The 21970-nt window shown below is 44.6% G+C and overlaps 1 protein-coding gene across 2 annotated transcripts in view; it reads right to left on the reverse strand.

Annotated features, from left to right (window-relative positions):
- The window catches only part of PTPRN2 (protein tyrosine phosphatase receptor type N2), a 1309069-nt gene extending 1289587 nt beyond the window's left edge, over positions 1-19482 (reverse strand). For both annotated transcript variants that reach the window (XM_073581608.1, XM_073581607.1), the window contains exon 1: positions 19181-19482. In XM_073581608.1, the coding sequence (XP_073437709.1) occupies positions 19181-19265 (85 nt within the window). In that variant the 5' untranslated portion in view covers positions 19266-19482. The remainder of the gene's footprint in view (positions 1-19180) is intronic.
- Between the last annotated feature and the right edge of the window lie 2488 nt (positions 19483-21970).

The following is a 21970-nucleotide window of genomic DNA, read 5'->3' on the forward strand; positions in this document are numbered from 1 at the left end:
CCCTCGACAGGTTAAAACGAGCATAAACACATCCCACACTTTTAGCACCACCAAACTATCTTTACACCGTGAATTTCATAAAAAAATACCTCTACATATTGTAGCATCGTTTGTTAGAGAAGTGAGGCAAGCTAATATTTCATCTCAGAATCTGCTGAGAACGCAACGAAATTCCTCCGTATTCCACGTTCAAAGAGATTTCCATTCTCAGATGATAAAATTAAGTGGATTTACCAAGGCATATCGATTTAACACTGATTATTTATCCTTAGGGTGTAGACTCATATGGCTGTATAAATTGGAGCGAGATCGGTCAGATTGGCTGACAATATACCATACCTGTCCGGCGTTCAGTCCCACGCAATAATCCATATCTGAGCCATATACAGTTTACAACCAGGAGTGGTGCTAAATGTGACCGCTCCGGCTGTAAACCACTGATGAATGAATGAGAAGCTGCCGGAGGCAGCATCAGTGACTAGCGGTGACATCACTGATGCTGCGCTGCCTCACAGCCTGACCCACGGTGAACTCTTGAGCGTGGGAAAATGCAGACTAGACGTGCAAGTGAACTGAGCAATGCCGGACACGTCTAGTCTGAATGTGGCCAAAAGTGACAACAAACATGAGCCCCAAGTCTGGAAACCCCTTTAATGAATGTGGCACCTATCTGCCAGTCTGTCTGCTGGAAAATGAAATCTATGCCTGCAGTAAGCGATAATTCACTCCTTTTACTCCATTTGCTGACCTAAATTATGGTAAATTTGTTGGGCCTGCTCCCACTAGATCCTGACTTTTTTTTTCTACACCAACATAGTGGCGTTCAGGACTTGATAAATTTCCCCCAAGGTTCTTATTTTCGCCAACGTTACTTACAGTATTCAAAATCACATGCACCTTCTAAATGTCAAGTTAATATAATATTTGTCAGTAATACACTTCTTTTACAGAGCGACAAGCTTAGTATTCTGAACCCATGTTTTTTCAAGCACCACTCTTAGTAATATCTTACGATTACGCAATGGCTGCAGAAATCTGTTCTGTACAAAGAGATTACAAAGAGGACTCTGAATGCCCAGAATGAGCAGATATCAACTTTATAAGTATGCCGTGCTCCTGATAAGAAATGGAGAGCGGCATGGAAGGACAAGGCTACAGCTGTTTAATAAAAAAAATCTGACCAGCATCACCTACTAGAATAAAGTGTGAACAGGTGCAAGCTGTTCTGTAAATATACTTTTAATATGAAGATTCACTTTATATGAGCCCACCAGCCATAACGAGGCGACCTCTCTCTGGAAGAACTAAGGTTACAGCTATTTTGGGATCAATCATCCGTCAGCTATATATATACATTATCCCTCGTGTACAGCATAATGGAATCAATGGCGCTATATAAATTAATTATAATAATAATTAGACCTCAAGTGTCAAATGGAAGCAGAGGAGAAAAGGCAGCCATTGAAGTGAAAATTACCATGTGAGAAAGAAAGTCTTTGGTTCCATACACCATTGATCGCTTGGAGGGGCCTCAAGCTATGTTTCCATAAAGACCACTGCATTTCCCTGCAATTTCATACTAATCACAAAAAAAAAAAAAAAGCGGAATTTGGCCACAGCACTTAAATACACATTTAAGATCAAGATGATGAAAAAGCAGCAAGTACCGTACTACACAAAACACATAAAAATGTAAAGGTAAAATAGGTATTTTTAACTAAAATTAAATACTCTTAAGATTAATTTCAAATGATATGTTAGATCATTAGGAATGATCTAACATGTCTATCACAATTATCGGATCAAAATCAGCGTTGTAAGTCAAAGGGTTCCTTAAAAAAAAAATCAGACTGCACTCGGATGACATCCGAGTGCAGTCCAATTTTCAAGGTCTATCAGAATGGAGAAGATGGAAACATTTACGGTAAATTTTTTATTTCTCCACGTACGGAAAAAAATCAGATGCCACTCGGACACTAATCAAAGTCTGATCAGAGTAATCGGTCTATTTTTCTCATACGTGGAACAATTGGAAGTGGGAATGAGACCTAACATGGAGTCTAAAATTAATTGATTATTGATACCCAGAACATTATATTTTGAAGATGGTTACCAAGAATTTTACCATAATTTTGCTTTAAGAGATGCAATAAATTCTCCCATTTGTCTTCTTTTTGTTCGTTTTCTTCCCTATAAATCCTCATTGTATATTGTACATTAGTTTTCTGCCTATTGTACATTTACTTCTTCTATAAAATCAAATAAGTCAGTGGAAATATATGCTGACAAGCTCAATATACAATAAACCAGCTGCACTATTCCCAAGAATCGCTTCAATCTTTAATGACCTCATCAATCAAACATGGAACAATTGGAAGGAATGAAGTAAGAAGCGGGGGAGCAATGTGATTTGTACGGGAGGATGCGGGTGTACGCCATGAATATTAACGGAAACCATATCACGTCGGTGGGAAGATATACCGCAGCTCCCTATCATGTGGGGATGGCTTAGAAATAAAAGGATTTGTAACATGAACATTTATGAACCAGTTTAATATTAATATCAGTGAAGAAATGGAAAAAAAAAATTATATTCCACCTTCTGCTCTTCTGGTTGTGAAGGGGAGGACATGGAGCACGGAGATAATGGGGATTAAAAAGAAAAATTTTTGCAGATATCAACCAATTAGAAACACTTATTTCAAGAGGTAGTCCACCGCTTTTTCATTGATGGTCATGAATGTCTGATTGGTCGGGGTCCAGCTATTCTCGGTGTTGGCGGCGACAGCCAGAACTGCTCGATTAGGGAGCTGCTCCATCTTCTCATAGTGGCCACGGTAAGGTACTACACATCAGCCTTCTATTCGAATCAATAGGTGGCGGAGCTGTAGTACCCTGCCGCGGCCACTATCAGAAGATGGAGCAGCTCCGCAATCGAGCAGACCCCGACCAATCGGACATTGATGACCTATCCTAAGGATTGATCATCAATGAAAAAGTAGAGGACAACCTCTTTAATGTCTTAAGTGCTGCAGAAATATTGAAGTGTAGGATATGTATCGTATGTGAAACAGATGAACACTTCCTTATCGATCTGAGCTATGTACAGGTGTGTATGAATAACCGAACCATCACTGTCCTCAATATCAGTTACAAATAGAGCAGTGTCCATCATTCCAAAAGAAAATGACAATCTATTTGCAATATTCTATTGATTTATTCTTTAGCTTACTGGAACTAAAGAGGCTGATTTAATAATACTGTCTTAAAGGGAGTCTTTCAGCATTAAATGACTGCTCAAACCAAGCACATGCACTCTGCGCACCCTTGGTGTGACCAAACAGCTCAATGCACCTTTCCATCTACATCATTTCCATCTATCGCCGCCCCTCTTCCTTGATTGACAGCTCTGGCTTTACAAGAACTAAAGGAAGGTGGGGACACTTAGATAGAGCTGGAGTGACAGATGCTTAAGATCTACCATAGTCCTTCAGCTTCATTTGCATATCAATTCAAACGCTGATTTCTCAGTAATGAAGGAACGGACTGGCTATATAAAGGTATTACTGGACTTGTCTTTGAAAGAGCTACTTGTGCATATAAATAATTTGGGGGGGTGAAATGCTGCTGACAGATTCCCTTTACAGGGGTTCTCCAGTAGTTTGTAACAAAAACAAGAAGAGCAGGTGTTGTCAAAACAATGGGAAACTGCCTGAGCATCTATGCCGAATCGGAGAAGAGATGAAAAGGTTTTTTTTACTTTTCTTTTTACAATTTGAATTTGCATTAATATTAGATATGAGTGCATCGATAAAAATTCGAATTCGTCTGTTTGCCAGTTTTTTTCCCGGGAAATTCAAATAACTTCTCAGCCAATTTAATTGACCTTATTATGCATTATAAACATAAGATATGAAAAAAAAATCCTTATTCTCACTGCTCAACAAAAAAAATCATCACTTCATGATATAACAATGTGCGCCATGACCTTGCCCCGAACCGTCCCGGGCCTCACCGGAGGCGGAACATCTGGCTCAGTGCGAAAGAGTCAGGCGTTTGCGGCTTCGGAGTCAGAACATGCAACCAAGATTGGAAAGGTGACGGTGAGGAGCGGTGGGGCCGGAGAGATGAGCCATTACGTAGCATAGGAAATGGTATAAAGATTTTTTTTAACCTTTTGATGGCCTATTACGGCCCTTTGTTGAGTCTGAGCAGAAGCGAGTTACATAAATTTAAAGTAGAATATATGACAATTCATCGGCTTTGTCCTTTCTTTATGCCTTTGGCATAAATTGGAAAAACAAACCCGTACAATGCTGCAGATCTATTTTCTATAAACTATTATGTTTTTCTTATAGAAAAGAGACTACTCAGAGCACCGCTGTGCCGACAGTGCTGGCAGATTGGGAAGTCTGAAGACAAGGAGATGTTTCTCTGATCATAGGTGTCAATAAGACCTCTGGGCAGCGTGAGCCAATCACCCGGAATTTCTGTAATTTTCCATTTCAGAATCAATCAGGACTTCAATAGCTCTCAGAACCTTTTCCCACCAGTCAAAACCGAAGCATTTTCCAGGTATTATATTTTAAAAGAATCCAGCTTTAGAAGCTTTTCTTTCTACGTTGCCCATCACACCTGCCAGCATGACCCATTTTCACACTGCAGTGATGTTTTGGTCTCTGTTTTCATCACTTTTTACGCTTTGCTGTAAACTGAGCTCAATTAATTAAATTACGATAAAGAAGACATTTCACCCAATTTTTCATGTTGAACTGTACACATCATGTAATAGTGGCTGAAGAGCATAACCAAACCTTTAATTTTTACTTAAAGCTCGCCTTCTTTTGTTGAAGAGATATTAGCAATGAAACATTTGACACCTAATGAATAAAACTTTAATAAATTCCAAGTGGGTGTTATTAGGTACTTTCACAGGGGGCGTGTACTTCTGCTTCCTATATAACACTGACCAATCAAAAGCAGGAAGCAACATAGAAGTGCAGAAGGACCGGTGATGATGTCATCAAGGTCACATGACCCAAGTCCACAGGTTCTGCCAGCCGGAGTGCAGCCTGAAAAAGCACTGAAAATATATCACACAGCACAGAAGTGTGGAGCCTCTGACTCCAGTTAATATTATAGAACTTCTGTACTGTGTAATATACATACATTATTTGCTCATCTTTATCCCCCAGTATTACCAGTTAGAGCTAAACACTTACTATTTGGATTTATGTCTTATAAGGTGACTCACAAATACCTTCTTAGACCTTGTTAATGAAGTGACCCCTGTGTGCAATGATCATTACCTTTAAACAACGATTACTATTACAATAAAGTTTTATGTGGATTGAGTGTAGAAGGAAAACTTTCAGCCATATTGGTTGTCACTTTTATATTAGCATCTCAGGAACTGTTAATGAAGCTGTCACAATGTTATCACCTGCTGATACCGTGAGAGATATTCATCACTTTCCCCAAAAAATAATTAAAAGTGACAAACAATATGGCTGAAAATCCTGTCCAAAACCTGCCACAACTGTATAGAAAATATTAATATCTCTATAGGTTAAAGAAGCCTAAATACCAAACTCTGGCTACTGCGCACACTTCTAACTTACAAATATATGGCGAAATCTTAAATTATGGGTGTAATTCCAGCTTAAAGGGGTTTTGCCTAGTTAAGACGTTATGCCCAATCCAACAGATAGGGGATAACTTCCTGATCACTGGGGATATGACTACTGGGACCCAAAAAGTGAGCCTCTGCAGCTCCATTCATTCTCTATGGGACCGGAGCAGTTCAGCTGGTCTTCGGCACTCCCATTAATGGAGCAGATGTGCACAAGATCAAGCACCACTCCAATTTACATGGGGCCAGGGCCGGCGTTAGGGACAGGCAGACTAGGCTTCTGCCTAGGGCCCCCACTATCTGTTGGGCAACTGTGGAATGCCTCTAAAAGCGGCAGACCACCCATGCGCTATGAGGCCCGTGAGTCAGGGGGTGTCCAAGCGATCAGGAACCTATAACTTCCAAACGTGGTATAACCCCTTTAACCTAAAATCTCATTCAGCCAACAATCTACTTTTACCCGCAAAAAATGACATTTGATTTCTCATATATAGCAAACAGTAACCTATGTGAAAGCTACACCAGATCATACAGTGACATTCAGCAGTTCATGTGATCAATAACACATTTTCCATGCACTTAACTCCAATATTTAAATATCAATATAATTCATCCGTCCGTCTGCCACATGTTGGTCTGTTCTCTTTCCATGGCGAGCTCCTGGGAGAAGAGATAAGGCCACCGTTTGTCGCACAAGCTGCTTATCAATACTGCTATATTTAGGCTCCATTTCCATATTAGAGAACATTTTCTAATGCTGAAAAAGCATTCAGCTTGCCGGAAATAATCTGCAGAAGATCTATTACTACATAAATAACTACACCCGATTCTCAATGTTCTTTATAGAACGAGCGTCTTCTATAGAAATTGCTGGGAAAAGTTTGTTCTGTGTTAGTTATTCTGATTAATAATTTAATATTACTACAACATACAATGTGCACACAGGGAGGGGGGAAGCAGGAAAATGGAATTTGGACCTTTATAATCTAAGAAATGGAGATTTGTCCCAGTATTCAAAACTTTCTCACAAATTATTCACATTGTCTTAGGGTTGCCAGCTCTGCAGCAATGTCTTCTAGTTGAGGATTGGATGCAGATTTTCCTTATAACCCCTCCACATTTATTCAAGATAAGACCCCTTTACTACTCTACTGCACATCCTCCATGTCCTCTCCAATGGAGGATATCTTTTCCTGGGAAGTTTACTTAAAGGGGTATTCCCATCTCCACGATCCTATCCCAATATGTAGTAGGTGTAATAATAACAAAAATAATAATAATAATAATAATAATAGCAAATACCTCCAATTAGAAATGTAGTACAGGTTTTCTGATTCGCTATGTCTCTTTCCACATGGGCAGGCATTACAGGACCTTAGGTATCCATGGTTACAACCACTGATATTGTGACAGTTAACTAGTTGCTAGTGGTCATAACCATGGATACCTAAGGTCCCGCAATGCCTGCACATGAGGATAGAGACAGCGAATTAGAAAAACTAAACAATGGTTCTAATGGGAGGTATTTGCTAATATTATAATAATAATAATAATAATAATAATAATATTCAAAAAGTTACCAGTTTTTTTTCCAATTCCCATTGTTCCCCTGAGTATTTTGCCTTTTGATTTTTTTTTAATAAATCCACTATACATTTCTAGACATATGGGCCTTTTTATTCAGTACTAATTTTTCCAAGTGGGTGTGGCTCACAGGATTCTCTTGGGGCGTGGCTCTACTAATCTGCATAATTACCCTCTTTACCCTTTGAGTTACGCCAACTTGGTAAAGCCAATAAAAACTAGCACTAAATAAAGGCCCATATCTCTGGAACTACATGGAGCAACAGGAATAAAAGAATTCATTTCTACGGGAATTTCGACTGCCTCTCCCTTGACACCACAGGGCCCAGGTCTCAGAATGCAGGTCACATCTATTATCCATTTTGGCTTATTCTGAGGGTTATGCTGTAAGTGTATAAGATGGTAATGCCATTTAAGGTAGGATATGTCATTTACCGTAGCTATTTTTGTCATTAGTTGTTTCTGGTTTTAGATGTGTAAAATGAAGCACTGAGATGCTAATTGTTAGTTCATAGGCAAAATATGAATTTCCTTTAACCCAATGGAATAGATTTATCAATGTATTTGTGATGTTTTTGGCATAAAACCATGGGAAAAAATACTCACTTTTTATTTTTGAAACCCCTGTACCAAAAACAACCCTGGTGCAGCAGCGACATTGATAATCCGTGGCCACTGACCAGACCCTGCGATCCTCCTCCTACCTGCCAGTATCACCGATGTATCAGAAGATGTCTATACTGTAGGTGTCAGTATCTTGACTCTCCCGTCTATGAAGTCAATTTTATCATAAAAATTTGCTGTCTTAGCGCATATTCACACCAGCATATTCTCAGTCCATTTTCAGTAATATATAGTGGGTATATTCTTCCTTGCAGATCCTCTCCATTTCCATCAGGTTGGATGGTGAACGTTGGTGGACAGCCATTTTCAGGTCTCTCCAGAGATGCTCAATTGGGTTTAGGTCAGGGCTGTGGCTTGGCCAGTCAAGAATGGTCACAGAGTTGTTCTGAAGCCACTCCTTTGCTATTTTAGCTGTGTGCTTAGGGTCATTGTCTTGTTGGAAAGTGACCCTTCGGTCAAGCCTGAGGTCCAGAACTCTCTGGAAGAGGTTTTCATCCAGGATATCTCCGTATTTGGCCGCATTCATGTTTCCTTTAATTGCAACCAGTTGTCCTGTCCCTGCTGCTGAAAAACACCCCCACAGCATGATGCTGCCACCACCATGTTTCACTGTTGGGATTGTATTGAGCAGGTGATGAGCAGTGCTTTCACTGTTGGGATTGTATTGAGCAGGTGATGAGCAGTGCTTGGTTTTCTCCACATATACCGCTTAGAATTATCACCAAAAGTTCTATCTTTGTCTCATCAGACCAGAGAATCTTATTTCTCATAGTCTGGGAATCCTTCATGTGTTTGTTAGCAAACTCTATGCGGGCTTTCATATGTCTTGCACTGAGGAGAGGCTTCCGTCTGGCCACTCTGCCATAAAGGCCCGAGGGGAGGGCTGCAGTGATAGTTGACTTTATGGAACTTTCTCGCATCTCCCTACTGCATCTGTAGAGCTCAACCACAGTGATCTTGGGGTTCTTCTTTACCTCTTTCACCAAGGCTCTTCTCCCACAATTGCTTAGTTTGGCTGGGCGGACAGGTCTAGGAAGAATTCTGGTGGTCCTAAACTTCTTCCATTCAAGGATTATGGAGGCCACTGTGCTCTTAGAAACCTTGAGTACTGCAGAAATTCTTTTGTAACCTTGGCCAGATGTGTGCCTTGCCACAATTCTGTCTCTGAGCTCCTTGGCCAGTTCCTTTGACCTCATGATTCTCATTTGGTCTGACATGCACTGTGACCTGTGAGGTCTTATATAGAGTGGTGTGTTCCTGTACAAATCAAGTCCTATCAGTTTAATTAAACACAGCTGGACTCCAATGAAGGAGTAGAACCATCTCAAGGAGGATCACAAGGAAATGGGCAGCATGTGACTTAAATATGAGTGTTTGAGCAAAGGGTCTGTATACTTATCACCATGTGATGACTCAGTTTTTCTTTTTTAATAAATTTGTAAAAATGTTTACATTTCTGTTTTTTTCAGTAAAAATGGGGTGCAGAGTGTACATTAATGAGAAAAAATGAACTTTTTTTTTGAATTTACCAAATGGCTGCAATGAAACAAAGAGTGAAAAATTTAATGGAGTCTGAATACTTTCCGTACCCACTGTAGATCATAAAATACGGTAAAGTGGATGCATCATAAGGTTATGTTCATATTGTGTTTTTGGATCAAGTCGGTGGTGCTGTCTGGGCTTCCGTATAAAGTTCAGAAAAAATCCCGATTCAGGTGCAACCCCTGATGGGACCATTGACTTTAATGAGGGAGACGGAATCACTTTGTGCTCTGTCCAGTCTCCGTTTCAACATTGTCCGCCTTCTAGAAGGGAGCGATAAAACGTGGTCAACTGCTTCAGACATGCAAATATGAACATGGTCCCAGCTAGAAATAATAAAGTACATGTTGAACATAATACCAAACCTGTTGTTGTGGAAATAATCCAAAACTGTCCTGGATTTGAGAAAAAAAATCAGTTTTGTCAGACTGATGTAATAGGCGTATCGCCAAAGAGAGGAATAAAGCTGTCACGACTTCTAATCATTTTCCATAATGTGCCATTACCTTCCTCCTCTCCCCACCTGCTCGGGGTTTTCTGCTTCATTTAATTAGCTCGAGACAGACAAAGAGTCTCTCAACTCAAAGATTTCCATAGTGACAGCAGCTGACCAAACTGAGAGCACCAGAACGCGAGGAGATCTCACTAATTATTACATCCAAGGCCGGGGTCCAAACTCAGGACCACAATAGATTTTTCTTTTACATTTTTCCTGCTTTTTGCTCCAAAAAAAGGTCATGGTGCTGCTGAAATCTTCAGAATGGAGAGATCACTGCGTCTCTAACAACCCGATATGTCAGGCAGCTGTTTTCATCTCAGCCTTTCCCAGCCTTGATCCTAACCTGCTCAGAGCATAAACCTACTAAAAGAGTAATGGAGGCCACATGGAGAGCCGAGCATTACTGATCTATTAATATGTTGAAGGTGCCGAACAGTGGTCTCGGCTACCATGGTGCAGACGCAGGGGGCTTACCCTGGCAGCAGGAATGCTGGAGTGTCGCTGACTCAGAAGATACCTGGAGCACCATAAGGCAGAAAGGGAAGATGTAGGTACTTGGAAACCTGGACACCAGGCTAAATGCCAGGGTCCTATGTTCTTGATGCCAGGTAGCCCGAGTTGGCAGTGTTGGTCTCGGTGTGGTGCAGCACATACATCTTGCATTATAAAACGCTGACATATTCCCCTCTCCTCAAGCTAAACAGAAGTTTGATTCTAAAGTTTCTCTGCACTTTTTTAAGGTATAAGTTTTCCCTTAGTAACCAATAAAATTCCACTTTCCATGTTTGTAGGGCATACTTGAAAATTAAAATACTAATCCGTGTCATCTACCTAAGTTTCATACTTCGGTCTTAAAAGGGCTCTCCACTTTAAGAAAATGAGACCCCAAAACTTTCCTGCAATGTAAAATAACAAAATCAGACAATACTTACCCTCCGCCGCGTGTCCAGCACAGGCTCTCCACCGCTGCCCCATTCTCAGTGTTTTGGCGGCAGCGGTGACATCATGTTGACAGCTCAAATCACCGCAGCAGCCAATCACTGAGCTCAGCAACTCATGCAGTCAGCATTTGGCAAGTTAGACTTTCCTGATGTAGCGGTGAGCTAGCATTCTTTTCCTTTTCATAAAGGCGTAAGAGGCTTTTGAGGCTCCTAAGGCTCCAGGGCCCGGGTGCGATTGTAACCACTGCACCTATTGTAATTATGCCACTGCTGCTGGCCATGAGTAGCCATATCTGTTCCATTAAGCCAAATACACGATTTAGAATAGCTGCTAGGGCAGCAGAGTGGGGGAGAAGGGAAGAAGAAGAACGGAAAGAAGAGCAAGAAGAAGAAAGAAGAAATACGCGCTTCAACAGTTTTTACGGATAAATATGGGCCGTCGTGTCCCAATCTTTGTCATGTTATGGAGGGCCTAAAGAGATTGTCCGGTATTTGGTTATCTTACCAAAATATTCCAAAAATATAAGAAAATAATAATTATGCAGTTAGAATTAAAATTCTCTTGTAGAGACGTGCAGCAGCTCGGCACTGGCACCAGACAGGTCTGCGTATACAAGATTCAGTGATGTTGCACCACGCGGCCGAGTCATCCAACACTGTCATGTAAAATTATGCCATCAATGTGTCACTGAGGCCGGGGGGCTGCCGTGCCGGACCAGATTACAGCCTCTAATATATATGTCGCTTTGTCTCAGGCTCTCTGAGGAGCACATTATGAGGTTATTTAGCCGGCGCAACTGTGACCAGTATTCGATAGAAAATAAAACACAAGGTATAATGTTCGTGATAGGAAACATAACATACCGTCCTCATAGTGGGAACACGCCATACGATACACAGATACTACCGGCACGACCCACAAAGACAACCCAGCTTCATGTAATCCAATTATTATTAGAGAATACCACCTACATACAGCATTTGGAGCAAAATTTAGGTCAATAACCCGAGATTCAGAGATTCCGGGCTGTTCAGGTTTCTCCAAGCTCTTTTTTACCTGGAACTTATATAGGCGTTTTGTATCTTAAAAAAAACTACTATTAACTTTTGACTAAAGTAGTAAGTTATGTGGCTCACCAATAAACTTTACATCTGAAATTACCAGAATCTTCAACCACGAGATATAGTGCTGGGTCCAGGCCAGGAGGTCCTCCTCCAGTTTATGGTGGACATAGGACTAGTATTGACGTGTGACCTGAGGAACATATTAATGGGGGGCAGGCTGTCTGCTCTATTCTCTGGCTATACATTGGGTATGATACAGGAGGAACAGGCTTAGCTAGAGAAATGAGCACTAAGCCAGCTAGAGAAATGAACACTAAGCCAGCTAGAGAAATGAACACTAAGCCAGCTAGAGAAATGAGCACTAAGCCAGCCTCCTTCACACTCAATTCCACTCGTGTGCTAGCGCAGAATATGGTTTCCTCTATCCAACCCAACTTTGTCTTGATAGAACCCAAGAAAGAGCTTGTAAGCTCAATCTCTTAATCATTTAGGCGCAAGTAGTTCATGGCATCACTCTACATACTGTTGGTGAGGTAGATATTGGAGGGGATAGTTAAGTAAGAAAAAATCTTTCCAAGATTTGCTTAAAGTTTATTTTTTAAGGAACAATTTAGAAAACTTTTCTTTTTTACTTGAAGGGGTTGTCCAGACTTGGGGTTAATGTCTGCAGTCACTCTATATGACGGCAGGATTGGGAATCCTCACAGTGCGCACAGTGCATGATGTCAGGATTCTCTGGTATAGTGAGCGGCCGTGCGGCTCACCACAAATATATGATTTGCACACATGTAGACGTACAAGTGAACCGAGTGAGGTCGGACATGTCTAGTTGAAATGTGGCCTGAGGTATGCAAATCGCATACTTGCTGTCACTGTGTGCAGTGTGCACACAGTGAGGATTCATAGGTCTGGAGTCCAATAGAGTGACTGCAGATTTGAGCCCCAAGGCTGGACAACCCCTTTAATATGTGCAATAGATGATAACACAACAAACATTAAGCTTCTGACGTTTCACATAGTAAATAACCATATCACAGGCAAGTCTGACCAGTGACCTTAAAACAATAACATGGCTCCTAAATCCCATCTATGGGATACGATTATCCTGGAAATAAACCTGGGTATGTGTGTTGCTATTAATATTCTTGCTCTGGTGAAGAAGAACCAGCACCAAGACTTCACACTTCTCCTCATGGTTAGAATGAGAACCTCGGAGGAAATATTCGTCAGAATCCATAGGAGAATCTTATATAACGACGGGAACAGGAGGAAGAAACTGACTATTTACTCAATAGGAACATACAGGAAAAAGCAAAGTACAGTCAGAGGCTCCTGTACAATGATGCAGAACCTCTTTTCAAGTATGACTGTCAATCAAATTCTTCAACAAAACAAGACAAGGTGGATAGAGAAAAATTAGCATTTTTTTCCCAGCTACAGTGAGTTTTACTGGGAAAGTCAGTGATTTTATCATTAAGGCTACAAGAGAGCGGTGTGGGATTCTGCAGAAGTTCTCAGGACGCAGAGATGTTCGGAAATGCTCGAATAACTAGTCAATGGAAGCCGGGAAAAAGCAGCCAGGAGCCATAATTCATGCCGGCGTACCTCACTGTACAGCACTTAAAGGGGGATCCACACAATAATATTGCTCCACGTATAAATCAGTGGGATTGGGGGCACTACCATAACTGACATCATAAATAAATGGATAACAGGACCCGATCACAGGTATGGATAGAAGGATGGATTGATGGATGGAGGGATGAATGGAGGGATGGATGGAGGGAGGGAGGGAGGGAGGGATGGATGGAGGGAGGGAGGGAGGGAGGGAGGGAGGGAGGGAGGGAGGGATGAATGGATGGATGGATGGAGGGATGGATGGAGGGATGAATAGTTGAATGGAGGGAGGGAGGTAGAGAGGAGTGGATGATAGAGGGATGAATGGATGGATGGAGGGAGGGATGGATGGATGAAAGGAAGGAAGGTAGGATGGATGGAGGGAGGAATGGATGGATGGAGGGATAGATGGATGATTGGCGCAATGGATGGATGGAGGGATGAATGGATGGAGGGATAGATGGATGATTGGAGCGATGGATGGATGGACAGATGAATGCACGGATGAATGGATAGAGAGATGGAGGGATGGATGGATGAATGGAGGGATGGATGGATGGAAGACCTTGTGACATTTCAGATAAATTGACATGTATAATATACAATAATATAAATGATATAGGATTCTTAGTAACAGCAATAGGCACAACCAATGCAACTCTGTAGCAAGTATAGCAGTGACTACATCATAGAAAAACTTGCAACACTGTTTGTGAAAGGCCACACAGACCCCCATAAAGTGTTCCAGGCAACGATTTGTTAAAATGTGGCATATTTATCATAATTATGTAGAAATGACAGAGGAGCCCTAATTTTCACAGCAGTAACATAGTATGTAATAGTCGTGTGACATTTCTAGGAATATGACGCACAGAGGAGAAATGTGTTATAAACAATCATGACGTGCAATATGGTGACATGGGGCAGTATCGGGGCGCGTGCAGTATGGGGACATATGGCAGTATGGGAACATGTGCAGTATGGGGACATGTGAAGTGTAGGGACATATGGCAGTATGGGGACATGAGGCAGTATCGGGACATGTGCAGTATGGGGACATGTGCAGTATGGGGACATTGGGCAGTATGGGGACAAGTGCAGAATGGGGACATGTGGCAGTATGGGGATATAGAGCGGTATGGGGCCATGTGCAGTATGGGGACATGGGGGAATATGGGGACATATGGCAGTATGGGAACATGTGAAGTATAGGGAAATATGGTAGTATGGGGATATGGGGCAGTATGGGGACATGGGGCAGTATAGGGACATATGGCAGTATGGGAACATGTGCAGTATAGGGACATGTACAGTATGGGGACATGTGCAGTATGGGGACATTGGGCAGTATGGGGACATGGGGGAGTGTGGGGACATGTGCAGTATGGGGACACATGCAGTATGGGGACATGTGCAGTATGGGGACACATGCAGTATGGGGACATTGGGCAGTATGGGGACATGGGGGAGTGTGGGGACATGGGGGAGTGTGGGGACATGGGGCAGTATGGGGACATTGTGCAGTATGGGGACATGCGGCAGTATGGGGACATGGGGGAGTATGGGGACATGGGGGAGTATGGGGACATGGGGGAGTATGGGGACATGGGGGAGTATGGGGACATGTGCAGTATGGGGACATTGGGCAGTATGGGGACATGGGGGAGTATGGGGACATGTGCAGTATGGGGACACATGCAGTATGGGGACATTGGGCAGTATGGGGACATGGGGGAGTATGGGGACATGGGGCAGTATGGGGACATGGGGCAGTATGGGGACATGGGGCAGTATGGGGACATTGTGCAGTATGGGGACATTGTGCAGTATGGGGACATGGGGGAGTATGGGGACATGGGGGAGTATGGGGACATGGGGGAGTATGGGGACATGGGGGAGTATGGGGACATGGGGGAGTATGGGGACATGTGCAGTATGGGGACACATGCAGTATGGGGACATGCGGCAGTATGGGGCCATGTGCAGTATGGGGACATATGGCAGTATGGGGACATGTGCAGTATGGGGACACATGCAGTATTATTATTATTATTATTATTATTTATTTATTGTTATAGCGCCATTTATTCCATGGCGCTTTACATGTGAGGAGGGGTATACATAAAAACAAGTACAATAATCTTAAACAATACAAGTCATAACTGGTACAGGAGGAGAGAGGACCCTGCCCGCGAGGGCTCACAATCTTCAAGGGATGGGTGGTAATACAGTAGGCGAGGGTAGAGCTGGTCGTGCAGCGGTTTGGTCGATCGGTGGTTACTGCAGGTTATAGGCTTGTCGGAAGAGGTGGGTCTTCAGGCTCTTTTTGAAGGTTTCGATGGTAGGTGAGAGTCTGATATGATGTGGTAGAGAGTTCCAGAGTAGGGGTGATGCGCGAGAGAAATCTTGTATGCGATTGTGGGAAGAGGAGATAAGAGGGGAGTAGAGAAGGAGATCTTGTAAGGATCGGAGGTTGCGTGCAGGAAAGTACCGGGAGACTAGGTCACAGATGTATGGAGGAGACAAGTTGTGGATGGCTTTGTATGTCATGGTTAGGGTTTTGTAATGGAGTCTCTGGGCAATTGGGAGCCAGTGAAGGGATTGACAGAGGGGAGAAGCTGGGGAATAGCGGGGGGACAGGTGGATTAGTCGGGCAGCAGAGTTTAGAATAGATTGGAGGGTTGCGAGAGTGTTTGAGGGGAGGCCACAGAGCATGAGGTTGCAGTAGTCAAGGCGAGAGATGATGAGGGCATGGACTAGGGTTTTTGCAGATTCTTGGGTGAGGAATGAACGGATGCGTGAAATATTTTTGAGTTGAAGTCGGCAGGAAGTGGAAAGGGTTTGGATATGTGGTTTGAAGGAGAGATCAGCATCAAGGATTACTCCGAGGCAGCGAGCTTGTGGGACTGGGGAGAGTGGGCAGTCATTTACTGTAATTGATAGGTTCGTAGGGGGGGTCGCGTGAGATGGGGGAAAGATGATGAATTCTGTTTTGTCCATGTTGAGTTTCAGATATCTAGTGGAGAAGAAGGATGAAATAGTGGACAGACATTGAGGGATTCTGGTTAGTAGGGAGGTGATATCTGGTCCAGAGATGTAGATCTGTGTGTCATCAGCATAAAGATGATACTGAAAGCCATGAGATTCTATGAGCTGTCCCAGGCCAAAGGTGTAAATAGAGAACAGCAGGGGCCCAAGGACTGAACCTTGTGGGACTCCGACAGATAGGGGGCGAGGTGAGGAGGTGGTGTGTGAGTGGGAGACGCTGAATGTCCGGTCTGTTAGGTATGATGAGATCCAGGAGAGGGCCAAGTCTGTGATGCCGAGGGATGAGAGGGTCTGTAATAGTATGGGGACATGCGGCAGTATGGGGACATGGGGGAGTATGGGGACATGGGGGAGTATGGGGACATGGGGGAGTATGGGGACATGTGCAGTATGGGGACTTTGGGCAGTATGGGGACATGGGGGAGTATGGGGACATGTGCAGTATGGGGACATTGGGCAGTATGGGGACATTGGGCAGTATGGGGACATGGGGGAGTGTGGGGACATGGGGGAGTGTGGGGACATGGGGGAGTGTGGGGACATGGGGCAGTATGGGGACATTGTGCAGTATGGGGACATGGGGGAGTATGGGGACATGTGCAGTATGGGGACATGCGGCAGTATGGGGACATGGGGGAGTATGGGGACATGTGCAGTATGGGGACACATGCAGTATGGGGACATTGGGCAGTATGGGGACATGGGGGAGTGTGGGGACATGGGGGAGTATGGGGACATGGGGCAGTATGGGGACATGGGGGAGTATGGGGACATGGGGGAGTATGGGGACATGTGCAGTATGGGGACATGTGCAGTATGGGGACATGGGGGAGTATGGGGACATGGGGGAGTATGGGGACATGGGGGAGTATGGGGACATGGGGGAGTATGGGGACATTGGGCAGTATGGGGACATTGTGGAGTATGGGGACATGGGGGAGTATGGGGACATGTGCAGTATGGGGACACATGCAGTATGGGGACATGCGGCAGTATGGGGCCATGTGCAGTATGGGGACATATGGCAGTATGGGGACATGTGCAGTATGGGGACACGTGCAGTATGGGGACATGCGGCAGTATGGGGACATGTGAAGTGTAGGGACATATGGCAGTATGGGGACATGTGAAGTGTAGGGACATATGGCAGTATGGGGACATGAGGCAGTATCGGGACATGTGCAGTATGGGGACATTGGGCAGTATGGGGACAAGTGCAGAATGGGGACATGTGGCAGTATGGGGATATAGAGCGGTATGGGGCCATGTGCAGTATGGGGACATGGGGGAATATGGGGACATATGGCAGTATGGGGACATGTGAAGTATAGGGAAATATGGTAGTATGGGGACATGGGGCAGTATGGGGACATGGGGCAGTATGGGGACATGGGGCAGTATGGGGACATGGGGCAGTATGGGGACATGGGGCAGTATGGGGACATTGGGCAGTATGGGGACAAGTGCAGAATGGGGACATGTGGCAGTATGGGGATATAGAGCGGTATGGGGCCATGTGCAGTATGGGGACATGGGGGAATATGGGGACATATGGCAGTATGGGGACATGTGAAGTATAGGGAAATATGGTAGTATGGGGATATGGGGCAGTATGGGGACATGGGGCAGTATGGGGACATGGGGCAGTATGGGGACATGGGGCAGTATGGGGACATGGGGCAGTATGGGGACATGGGGCAGTATGGGGACATTGGGCAGTATGGGGACAAGTGCAGAATGGGGACATGTGGCAGTATGGGGATATAGAGCGGTATGGGGCCATGTGCAGTATGGGGACATGGGGGAATATGGGGACATGGGGCAGTATGGGAACATGTGAAGTATAGGGAAATATGGTAGTATGGGGATATGGGGCAGTATGGGGACATGGGGCAGTATGGGGACATGGGGCAGTATGGGGACATGGGGCAGTATGGGGACAAGTGCAGAATGGGGACATGTGGCAGTATGGGGATATAGAGCGGTATGGGGCCATGTGCAGTATGGGGACATGGGGGAATATGGGGACATATGGCAGTATGGGGACATGTGAAGTATAGGGAAATATGGTAGTATGGGGATATGGGGCAGTATGGGGACATGGGGCAGTATGGGGACATGGGGCAGTATGGGGACATGGGGCAGTATGGGGACATGGGGCAGTATGGGGACATTGGGCAGTATGGGGACAAGTGCAGAATGGGGACATGTGGCAGTATGGGGATATAGAGCGGTATGGGGCCATGTGCAGTATGGGGACATGGGGGAATATGGGGACATGGGGCAGTATGGGAACATGTGAAGTATAGGGAAATATGGTAGTATGGGGACATGGGGCAGTATGGGGACATGGGGCAGTATGGGGACATGGGGCAGTATGGGGACATGGGGCAGTATGGGGACATGGGGCAGTATGGGGACATGGGGCAGTATGGGGACATGTGTGTACTTAGGTGTATATGTGTATGTATGTGGTATGTGCATGTGGCTGAACCTGTAACCCCTCAATGTCAGCCCCTTCCCCCCATCCTTCGTGCTCCTCCTTCGCTCTCGCTCGGTCCGGATGGTGCCCTGCAGCCCCCTACAGCCCGTCTCCCCCATGCAGCGCGCAGACCGCGGGGCACTCACCGAATCTGGTGTCAGCACTTGCAGGCTGGAGAGGAAGCGCCGCCGAGAGGAGCAGGAGGAGCGCGGCGTGCAGGGAGCCCATCATGCCGAGGAGTAATAATCCATCAGTGTGGTAACATCAGCGGCATGGGGGCAGCAGGACGGCGGCGCTCAGTGCACGGAGGATCAGCTCCAACACCCTGGACAGCGACCAGCACCGGCCCGCCCACCACAAGACACAGCCCCCGGCGGCTCACATGACCGAGGCCGGCCTCTGGAGGAGATGAATGGGCTGCCGCCTGCCCGCGCTCCTCACCGAGTGACTGGAGGCTGCGGATTGTGCGGGGGTCTGTGTTCATGGGGGTCTCCTCCTGCTCCAGCGGCGGTGGCGGCACATGCCATGTATATATAGTGTGTCAGTGTATATAGCGGGAATGTGTGTGTGCATTGTAAGTAGTGTATGTGTATAGATAGTGTATGTACCATAGTATATGGTGTGTGTGTATATACTGCCCCATCCCTGATTTCCTAGTCTGCATGTGTGTCACACTTCAATGTTTCCGATCACCAAACAAATGGAAATATTAGACAAGGATAACACAAGTAATCACAGAATGCAATTTTTGAATGAAGGTCTTTATTATTAAGGGAGAAAGAAATCCAAACCTACAGGGTCCTGTGCGAAAAAGTGATTGCCACCCCCATCCAAAACATAAAGTAACTGTGGTTTATCACATCTTTGGGAAGCTGAGTGCAAATTCTCTAGCCACACCCAGGCCTGATTACTGCCACACCTGTTCTCAATCAAGACATTACTTCAATAGGACCTGCCTGACAAAGTGAAGTAGACCAAAAGATCCCCAAAAGCTAGACATCATGCCGCGATCTAAAGACATTTGGGAACAAATGAGAAACAAAGTAGTTGAGATTTATCAGTTTGGAAAAGGTTATAAAGCCATTTCTAAAGCTTTGGGACTCTGGTGAAAGACAGCAAGAGCAATAGTCCACAAATGGCGGAAACATGGAACAATGGTGAACTTTCCCGACAGTGGCCGGCTGACCAAAATTACCCCAAGATCGCAGAGATGACTCATCCAAGAGGTCACAAAAGATCCCACAACAGCATCCAAAGAACTACAGGCTTCACTTGCCTCAGTAAGGCTGCGTTCACACGTTGCAGTTTTTTGGCATTTTTAACGCGTAATTTTGCCAAAAAAAAAAATCATCCCATGCAATCCTATTGGATTCTGCAATGCTGTGCTAATGCCGTGGATTTTCCCACGGCGGAATCGCATCGCGGAAAAATACGCAGCATGCTCATTATTTTGCGGAACCACAGCGATTCCGCCCACATAGGAATGCATTGTTCTGCTTACTTTCCGCATGTGGCTGTGCACACCATGCGAAAAGTAAGCAGAACATTTGCGGATGGTACCCACGATCCGGAGGAGAGGAGACTATCCTCCAGGCTCTGGGTACCATATCCCTGTAAAAAACAGAATTAAAATAAAAAAATCGGGTTATATTCACCTTCCGACGTCCCGCGCAGCGTCCCCAGACCTCACGATGCTCCGGCAGGTCCCGTTCCCAGTGATGCATTGCGAAAATGACCTTTGCTGACGTCACGGTCTCACGATACTGTAGTGGTCTCGCGAGACCGCGACGTCATCAAAGGTCATTGCCGCAATGCATCACTGGGAACGGGAGCTGCCGCGTGTATCGCTGAAGCCTGGGGACGCTGTGAGGGACATCGGAAGGTGAATATAATACAATTTTTTATTTTTAACATTAGATCATTTTATTACTGATGCTGCATAGGCGGCCTCAATAGTAAAAAGTTGGTCACACTCGTCAAACACTGTGACGAGTGTGACCAACCTGTCAATCAGTTCTGAAAGCGATGCTACAGATCACTTGGAAAACGCTAGCATTCTGCAAGCTAATTACGCTTGCAAATCGCTAGTTTTTCCGCAGGAAAATCGCAGGAATTTAAAATGCGATTTTCCTGCAGAATGGAATTCCGGAATTCCCGAGGTAACTTCAGTGTTCATAACTCCACCTTAAGAAAGAGTCTGGGCCAAAATGGCCTGCATGGCAAAGTTCAAAGATGAAAACCACTAAAGAGCAATAAAAAACATAAAGGATCGTCTCAGTTTTGCCAGAGAACATCTTGATGATCCCAAGACTTTTGGGAAAATTCTCTGTGGACTGACAAGACAAAAGTTGAACTTTTTGGAAGGTGTATGTCCCATTACATCTGGCGTTGATCTAACATTTTGCATGTCAGAAAAGGAACATCATACTGACAGTAAAATATGGTGGTGGTAGTGTGATGGTCTGGGGCTGTTTTGCTGCTTCAGGACATGGAAGACTTGCTGTGGTAAGTGAAACCATAAATTCTGTCTACCAAAAAATCCTGAAGGAGAATGTCTGACCATCTGTTCGTGACCTCAATCTGTTGCAAAGTTGGGTTATGCAGCAGGACAATGATCCAAAACACATCAGCAAGTCCACCTCTGAATGGCTTCCGAAAAACAATATTAACACTTCAGAGTGGCCTAGTCAAAATCCTGACCTTAATCCAATTGAGATGCTGTGGCATTCTTTTTCCCTTAATAATAAAGGTCTTAGGGTATGTGCACACGGTGCGGTTTCTACTGCGGATCTGCAGCGGATTTGCCGCTGCGGATCCGCAGCAGAATGGCAGGTGATGTACAGTATCATTATAGCCTATGTAAAAAAAAAAAAAACGCTGTGCACATGCTGCGGATTTTTCCGCGCGGAAAAAAAAGCAGCATGTGACTTCTTTTG

Source organism: Dendrobates tinctorius, unplaced genomic scaffold, assembly GCF_039654945.1.
Source record: "Dendrobates tinctorius isolate UK_male_01 unplaced genomic scaffold, ASM3965494v1 ptg000070l, whole genome shotgun sequence".
Lineage (NCBI taxonomy): Eukaryota > Metazoa > Chordata > Amphibia > Anura > Dendrobatidae > Dendrobates > Dendrobates tinctorius.